Below are 8,798 nucleotides of genomic sequence, written 5' to 3' on the forward strand. Positions count from 1 at the left end.
CTCCAACCCGGCCAATTCTTATCATCTCTCATTTCAAAAACCTTGGTTCTCACACTAGTTACAGTATTGTTATGTCTAACTGAACCCCCATGCACATTCCTCCTCCTCCTCCCCCCCAGTATCATCTAATTCTAACTCCAATTCTAAGAGTAAAACAAAGCAAAGGGAAATGGCTGCACCTCCATATGTTGTCAAAGCAAAAAACATCCAATGTTAGCAGTGTTGACACCACCACAAAAAGGTCCTGAAATCGTGTGTGGTCACATGGGGACCCACTTAACGGCTGCAATGACTTACAGTCATAATTCCGCGTTCAATTACAGGTGTAAGTCAAGGATCGCCTGAACTGGAATATCACCTGAGAGGAGGTGCCAAGTGCTGCCATCCTTTGATGGGCAATTCCGTCACCCAATCACCATCGGACCTTGAGCTCATTGACAAACCCTCGACCCCAAGGCCCCTGTTACCTTTCCCTTTCGGAACAGAGCCTTGATGTTATCTGGCTGTTGCTCCAACACTTGATTGCAGGATCGCAAGGCGGCCTCAAAATGGTCCAGCTTAAGGTGGGAAGCTGCTAAATTATTCAAGCATTTTATCTTCACTTCCACCAGCTCCGCCTCTTCTTCCGTGCTGAAATCCACTGCAGGGGGGAAATAAAGCAGAGTTAGGACAGGGGAAAGGCTGTGATTCAGGACAGGGGGCAGGACTAGACAGGGGGCAGTTCTTCTCTGCTCCACGCTGGGTGGAAATTTTGGAGTAGACTTCGCAACTGTCTCATTTAATAACAGAAATGCTGGGCTCTATGTGGTCATATAAGTTGAGGACTACTGGTATTCAGTGCCATTATAACTTTGAATTGTCCTAAATCAGGGGTCTTCAAAGTTGGCCCTTTTATGACTTGTGGACCTCAACTCCCAGAATTCTGGGAGTTGAAGTCCACAAGTCCTAAAAGGGCCACGTTTGAAGACCCCTGTCCTAAATGAATCATTGTAAGTGAGGACTACCTACATTTATATTGGCACCTACTTCATATTATAGAGTTCAAGAGGCATTTTTTAAAATAAGGAATCAAGTTGCTAGTTCTCAGCTATTGAGCGGCACTTGGTACAAAACAAATTGCCCTAGGTAGACGTCAGGCTTCTTGGGGGGACATCAGGTACCTTTAGTATTAGAGTTGATGACCTTGAGAGCAATGTCATAGGAGTTGGCAGCCAGGACGTAATCTGCTCGCTGGTAGTGGAAATTGCCGCGTTCTCTCTTCCGGTTAGCCAGTGAGACTTTCTCTTTCCCGCCAAGGAGTTCCAGATCAGGAGCATCCTGGGCTGCCAGCAACTCCACCTCAAGAGTTAAGAAAGCATTGGGAGGAATGTCGGGACTCCTGCTGGGAAGAGATCAACAGATACACTCAGATCAGATCAAAGGTTCAATTAACGCAACATTAATGCAGGCCAAGAGTGGCCGGAGCACGAGTCCTTTTCATTCAGCCCCTAAGTTCACTAAATATTAAGGCAACGTTTTCCAACCTAAACTGAACCAGTGTTTCTCAACCTTTGCAACCTTGAGATGTGTGGACTTCAACTCCCAGAATTTCCCAGCCAATTCCAACGGGAGTTGGAAGTCCACAAGTCTTAAAGTTGCAAAGGTTGAGAAACACTGTACTACAGCGGTCTCCAACCTTTTGGATTTGTGGCCCAGTGAGGGGGGAAAAGAGGGGATGGTTCCATGTGAGTGGCATGGCAGGCACACATGTGCGTGCAGGTCTATTTGCATGAGTGGTGGGTGTGCACGCCTGCCGCTTGCACAAATGGAGCTGCACACGCACGCTTGCCCACTATATGCACAAGTGGAGTTGCCCACACGTGTGCACTCGCCCACTGCTTCTGCGGCCCGACTCTGAACAGGCCACAGCCTGATAGTAAGCTGCGCCCTGGCGGTTGAGGACCCCTGCTGTACTAAACCATAATCTAAGACAGACATGTCAAACACAAGGCCCGGGGGCCGGATGCGGCCCGCGAAGTGGTTTCATGTGGCTCGCAAAGCCATCCTGGAAACAGTGAGGGAACGGCCCCCTCTGCCTTGGCCCTGACCCAGGCCAGCCGGGAGCCAATGTACAATTTTGTGGTGGCCATCTATGCTGAAACGCATTCAGTCTTAGCTCCACAAGGCTGTCTGGAAACAGCGAGGAACCAGGAGAATCTTGAGCAGCAGCCTTGAGGAAGTGGGGCTGGACTTGGTGCCGCGGGTGCTCAAGGGCCAGGCTGGGCATTTGACCTCTGCTGCCCAGGGCTCTGGGCAGCCCGCACCACCATCTAGCCCCCCCCCCCCCGCATGGCCTGAGAGGAACACTGAGGCTCCTCCAGTGGACCATGCCTTGGCACTTGCTCTGGTCCCACCCCCTTCTGCCAGACACCCTCAGATCTGTCCCACTCCTGCCCAGGCCCCCACAGGCACTCTTGACACGAACGATGTAAAGCTGGCCACGCCCACCCAGTAGGCCACACCCACTTCATCCATGCCCACCCAGTAGGCCGCACTCACCCTGGCCACACCCACCCGGCCCCCTGAGGGCAACCACAATGCTGATGCGGCCCTCAATGAAATTGAGTTTGACACCCCTGATCTAAGACTGTGCACGTTTATGGATTGAAAAGGCAAAATGTGTGTCGCAGAGCAAATGGGCACTCACAGATTATCTGTTGGAAACATTAAAGCAGCTATATCTTTTCTCAGGATTGCATGTCAGCTGCTGCTGCTGCTTTCCAATGTTTGCAACAGGAGCTACATATAAGACCTGCACACTCTGAATCACATTTTGTTCTTCGAATCTGGATCTCTGCACAGACTATACTGTAGTGTGGCAAGCCATCATTTCTCTTCAAACTTTCCCAGGTCAAACTTTCCTCTGGTGACAACCTCCTGGCTGGCCTTACGTATAATAAAAAGCAGGTAACTGGATTTTAATGCTAGTTTAGTCATCAAAATTGGAAACAATATTTGGTTCCAATTGCAAAAGGTAATAATACATTTTAAAAGCCTATCCTGGACTTAATGGGAAATTGTAATTTAGTTAGGAAGGATTGAGTATGGTATGCTCAACCCTATAGAAAGCTAATAGGAAATTGTAATTTAATAATAATAGTAGTAGTAGTAGTAGTAGTAGTAGTAAAGTTAGAAGGGACCTTGGAGGTCATCAAGTCCAACCCCCTGCTCAGGCAGGTAACCCTATACCATTTCGGAAAAATGGCTGTCCAGTTTCTTCTTAAAAACTTCCAGTGTTGGAGCATTCACCACTTCTGGAGGCAGGTTGTTCCACTGGTTAATTGTTCTAACTGTCAGGAAGTTTCTCCTTAGTTCTAGGTTGCTTCTCTCTTTGGTTAGTTTCCACCCGTTGCTTCTTGAACTGCCTTCAGGCGCTTTGGAAAATAGCTTGACTCCCTCTTCTTTGTGGCAGCCCCTGAGATATTGGAAGACTGCTATCATGTCCCCCCTCGTCCTTCTCTTCATTAAACTAGACATATCCAATTCCAGCAACTGTTCCTTATATGTTTTAGCCTCCAGTCCCCTAATCATCTTTGTTGCACTTCTCTGTACTCTTTCTAGAGTAGGGAGGATTAGTTAGGAAGGATTGAGTATGGTATGCTCAACCCTATAGAAAGCTAATAGGAAATTGTAATTTAGTTAGGAAGGATTGAGTATGGTATGCTCAACCCTATAGAAAGCTAATAGGAAATTGTAATTTAGTTAGGAAGGATTGAGTATGGTATGATACATTTAGCTTCACAAAGAGAAAATTGAGGGGAGAGAAAACAGCAGTCTTCCAATGCTTAAAGGGAAGAGGGCATCAATTTACTCTCCATAACACTAAGGATAGGACAAGAAGCAATGGGTGGAAGCTCATCAGAGGAAGATCCAACCTGGAAATAAGGAGGAATTACCTGGTGGTAAGTACTATTAAGCAATGAAACAGTTTATGGGTGCTCCATCGCTGAAGATCTTCAAGACTGGACAACTATTTGTCTAAAATGTCTTGGGCAGGGGGATAGACTAGAAGACCTCCAAGCCCTATGGTTCTATGAGTATAAAATAGACGATTCAGTGAAGGATTTCTTCCCAGTATTTTATAGGTCAGTTGCTGCAATAGAAGCTCCATTTCTGCCTTCGTGGCTGGACTGTTCCAAGCATTATGGGCTAGGAGGTTAAGTCTAGGGGATCATCACCCAGAACCTGTGTCCAACAAAGTACCTCCAGGAAATTCGACAAGTAGAGTCCAAAGGCCCCGGCCTCTGTTGCCTCTTAATGCTCCTGTTTTCTCAAATGGGCTGCTTCTACGCATGAGGTGGTGAGCAGGAGAAGATCTATTTAATACAGTGGCTCTCAACCTGTGGGTCGGGACCCCATTTGGGGTCGATCGACCATTTCACGGGGGTCGCCAAGCAAGGCTGTCCGCCATTTTTTTGTCCGCCATTTTTTTTGTCCGCCATTTTTCCCCCTTTTCCGGCGGGTGCCTTACCTCCCTTGGGCTGGGCCAGCTGGTGGTCGGCCTGCTCCGTCACTGCCGCTTGCCAGCTACGCCTCGGCCGGCGCAGGGGCGGAACCACGCATGTGCGCCGCTCCCGGGCAGGGAAAGTCCTCAACTTACAACCGGTTGGGTAGTCCTCGACTTACGACCGGTTTAGTCCTCGACTTACGACCGGTTTAGTCCTCGACTTACGACCGGTTGGGGTCGCGGCATTAAAAAGGTTGAGAACCACTGATTTAATAGCAATAGCACTTAGACTTATATCCCGCTTCACAGGGATTTACAGCCCTCTCTAAGTGGCTTACAGAATTAGCATATCACCCCCAACAATATGCTGGTTCCTCATTTTACTGTCCTCAGAAGGATGAAAGGCTGAGTCAACCTTGTGCCGGTGAGAATCGAACTGCCGGCAGCCGGCAGATTCAGCCTGCAATACTGCATTCTAACCGCTGAGCCCCCACAGCTCTATTTAATCTTCTTTACAACAGTGCAAGTGGATCAGAGATCCATCTAGTCCAACTTTTAGCTGCTCAACAAAACTTCAACTGTTTGCAGGGTCCTCAACCTTAGCAACTTTAAGACTTGTGGACTTCAACTCCCAGAATTCCTCAGCCAGCTTTGCTGGCTGAGGAATTCTGGGAGTTGAAGTCCACAAGTCTTAAGGTTGCCAAGGTTGAGGACCCTTGGTTTAAGGAACCCCACGAGCAGAGTACAAAACCAATAACCCTTTCTGGGTTTTCTGTCCACCAGCTGGAAATTCAGAGACTTCACTCCCTATAGGTAGCAGAGGTAACTGCTGCTGCTAAGCCACCTCACCCTTGCCAACATCTGACTTAGTTCCTCACGTACCTCCCCTGTGGGCCGAAGCAGTATTTCCCATCTGAAGTGATGAGTGCTGTCTCCCCCATGTCCATCAGCTGCACACAGAGATCCAGGGCCTGTGAAGAGGAAGAGGGGAGAAAAGGAAAATTATGTGGGGAATAAGGAAGCTGTGCAGGAAAGACAAATGGTCATTTAGAAACCCCAATTAGAGCAGTGTCTCTAATCTGCATGGTGGGCTGGGGAATTCTGGGAGTTGAAGTCCACACACCTCAAAGTTGCCAAGGTTGAGTAACAGTGGGCTAAGACTTGGTGCTTACAGTATCTATCAACCAGGCAGATGTTTTCCCTTGGTTCCTGTTTATCTGCTACTGATAATAATTCAGGGCCCCAGCTATCAATTTCTTCTCAAAGGGAATCTGCACTCGCTAAGGATGGAACTACAGTCCTTCGACTAAGGCTATATACCAGTGATGGCGAACCTTTTAGAGACCGAGTGCCCAAACTGCAATCCAAAGCCCACTATGTATCATCGGGTGCTGGATGGGCATGGCCCACACTGGGTGGGCGTGGCCCAGTGGGTGGGCGTGGCTGCGGTGGTAATGGCAGACTGGGTGGGTATAAAAAGTTCTATCAATCATTTGCGATATTTTTTTTTCCCCGCGAGAAGTTGAAATTGATTGATTAATTGAACTTTTTTTTTTTTTGCACCTGGCGGTGAAGGCCTAAAGCGAAAAGGTTTTATAAAACCCAGCTGAAGGCCTAGGACTGGGGCAACGGAGCGCGTGCCCACAGAAAGAGCTCTGCATGCCACCTGTGGCACACGTGCTATAGGTTCGCCACCATGGCTATATACCAAAATTGTGGATGATAGTAACTTTTCCAAACAGGTATAAGCCAAGCGATTAAAACCTGCCATTCTCTCTGGCTTGCCTTTAAATGTCTAAAAATAAAGGCTTCCCCTGTCCAGTCATGTCTGACTTCAGGGGACGGTGCTCATCCCCATTTCTTAGCCAAGGGAGCCAGTGTTTCTGTGGTCGTGTGGCCAGCATCATTATACGCCAAAGGCACTCAGAAGACTGTTAGTTTCCCATCAAAGTGGTATCTATTTATCTACTTGCATTTGCCTGCTGATGCTAGCTGGGCAGGAGCTGGGGCAAGTAACAAGAGTGTAGAGATAGGGGCCAGGTAGAGGTCGTGAGCAGCAAACTCCCCTTCCAACGTCTGCGTGCCTCTTCTCTCTACATGATCTCATCCATTCACATCACCATGGCAATGTGGGAAACTACCCCAGGCTGGTACATATCACCTGGTTCACATGGTATCAGCTAGGTTACATCAACAGGATGTGGTAGAAAACTGCTCCCTGTCTGGGGCCTCCTAGCTGGTATATTCTTAAGGATTGGCAAGGGGTTTCACCAATAGAAATGCTGTTGCTATGCTGATGCCATCTTACTTTATGCTTTTTGGAATACCTGTATATAAGGCAATAAACACTGCGAAGGCAGTCAGCCATACTTGCACCCTGCAATGACTGAGCACTGATTACTTCACAAGAGCTCACCCTGTCGCACAGTGCTTGGGTCTCGAACCTGGGCTGTCAGCTTTCCAGCTGACAAGCTCTGCGTATTTAACAGCTGAGCCATCGCACCCCCATATCTAACCCACATGAAAATACACTTCTAGTCCCCATTCTTCCCCTCCATTAGTGGGACGGTGGGAGTGCCTGTTACTGGTCATGATAATGGCAGATCAAGACAGACATGTACCTGGATGATATCACAATCCCCCAGCGTGAAGGTGAGCCTGGGGTCTTCCTCCACTACTGTCCCATCCTCCAGTGTTGCTTTAAAATGGACAGTCACATCCTGGCCCTTAACTGGCCGGCTCTCCTGACCTTGGCCTGATACGATGACTTTCTTCTTCAGTAAGCCATTCCCTGGAGATGGGATTGAGAGAAGAGGAACTTATTAGAATCTCCATCTTAGACTTCCAGGTAGTCCTGGACTTGAGTTGAGAGCAGAATTTTGGTTGCTAAGTAAGGTGGTTGTTAAGTGAGTCATGCCCAATTTTACAATCTTTTTTGCCATGGTTATTAAGTGAATCACTGCAGTTAAGTGACCCATGTGGTCATTAAGTGAACCCAGCTTTTCCCCATTGACTTTGCTTGCTGGAAGCCAGCTGGGAAAGTCGCAAATGGCGATTACATGATCCCAGAATGCTGCAACCGTTGTAAATGCTGGTTGCCAAGCTCCCAAATTTTGATCACATGATTGTGGAGATGCTGTGACGGTCCTAAGTGCAAGGAGCAGTTGTTAAGTCACTTTTTGAGTGCTATGGTAACTTAGAACGGTCAACTAAATGAATGGTTGTAAGTCGAGGACTACAAATACCGTGTTTTCCCGAAAGTGAGGTCTACACCAGGGATAGGCAACCTCAGCTCTTTTATGACTCATGGACTTCCAGAATTCCTGAGTCAGCATAGTTATGCCGACTCAGGAATTCTGGTAGCTGAAGTCCATGAGTCATAAAAGAGCCGAGGTTGCCTACCCCTGGCCTACACCAACAATAAGCCCTAGCTTGATTTTTGGCGGTGGTCCTAATATAAGCCCTATCCCAAAAATAAGCCCTAGTTTTGGGGTGAGGCACACACCTAAAAATCAAGCTAGGGCGGTGGTGGGGGTGTGGAGCTGTCCCACCCTCCCCACTTACCTTGCAGCCAGGCCTCTCCTTCCTGGTCCCCTTCTTCTTCTTAGGCCTCCTCTGCAGCCAGACCTGCATTTCTCAGTCACAGGGCTTTCCGGAAGGCCTGTGCAGCCAAGAACCAAGCTATGGATTCAATCCTTAGCTTGGTTCTACAAGACCTCAGCAGCCGAGCACCAAGCTATGGATTCAATCCATAGCTTGGTACTCGGCTGCTTAGGCCTTCTGGAAAGTCCTGACTGCAAAATGCAGGCCCGAATGCAGCTGCAGAACTTCAGCCCCAGAAGAAGTGGACCGGCTGGGTGGGGCTGTCAGTGCCAGAAGTGAGGTAAGGCCTACCCGGAAAATAAGACCTGGTGCCTCTTTTGGAGGCAAAAAATAAATAAATAAGACCTGGTCTTATTTTGGGGGAAACACGGTATGTAGAAGGGAAAGACATCCTTAATAAAGGCTATAAGTCCTACAGTACCTAGTCTGAGAATTCTGAATCCCATCACATTTATAGGGAAGGAGTTTGATACAAACCTTGGCGGCCCTCCAAGAACTGGGCCAGCGGACCCCCCCCCAATGGCCCCTTGGCAATCCACTCTGGCCTCGGGGGCCTTTTGGGTTGAGGGCCCCTTTGACCGTTTCGGGCCCGGCGGCGTTCGTGGCCCCCTGGCGTCTTTTCGGCTTTGGGGCTCTTTTGGTGGCCCCGGGACCTTAACGGCCTTTCCATCGGCCTCGGCCAGGTGTCGACTAGGTGCCCGGTTACTGG

The 8,798-nt window shown here is 48.6% G+C and overlaps 1 protein-coding gene across 2 annotated transcripts in view; it reads right to left on the minus strand.

Annotated features, from left to right (window-relative positions):
- Nucleotides 1-8,798, minus strand: part of FKBP8 (FKBP prolyl isomerase 8) — a 30,737-nt gene that overhangs the window by 5,822 nt on the left and 16,117 nt on the right. Inside the window, exons 3-6 of one of the 2 annotated variants that reach the window (XM_015813457.1) lie at nt 7,108-7,277; nt 5,369-5,457; nt 1,161-1,378; nt 468-640 (exon numbers count right to left, since the gene is read on the minus strand). In XM_015813457.1, the coding sequence (XP_015668943.1) occupies nt 468-640; nt 1,161-1,378; nt 5,369-5,457; nt 7,108-7,277 (650 nt within the window). Of the gene's footprint in view, nt 1-467; nt 641-1,160; nt 1,382-5,368; nt 5,458-7,107; nt 7,278-8,798 lie in introns of both variants that reach the window. The other variant, XM_015813456.1, reaches the window with a different exon arrangement.

The sequence above is a fragment of the Protobothrops mucrosquamatus genome, unplaced genomic scaffold (genome assembly GCF_001527695.2).
Source record: "Protobothrops mucrosquamatus isolate PMUCROS unplaced genomic scaffold, P.Mucros_1.0 scaffold157, whole genome shotgun sequence".
Classification (NCBI taxonomy): Eukaryota; Metazoa; Chordata; class Lepidosauria; order Squamata; family Viperidae; genus Protobothrops; species Protobothrops mucrosquamatus.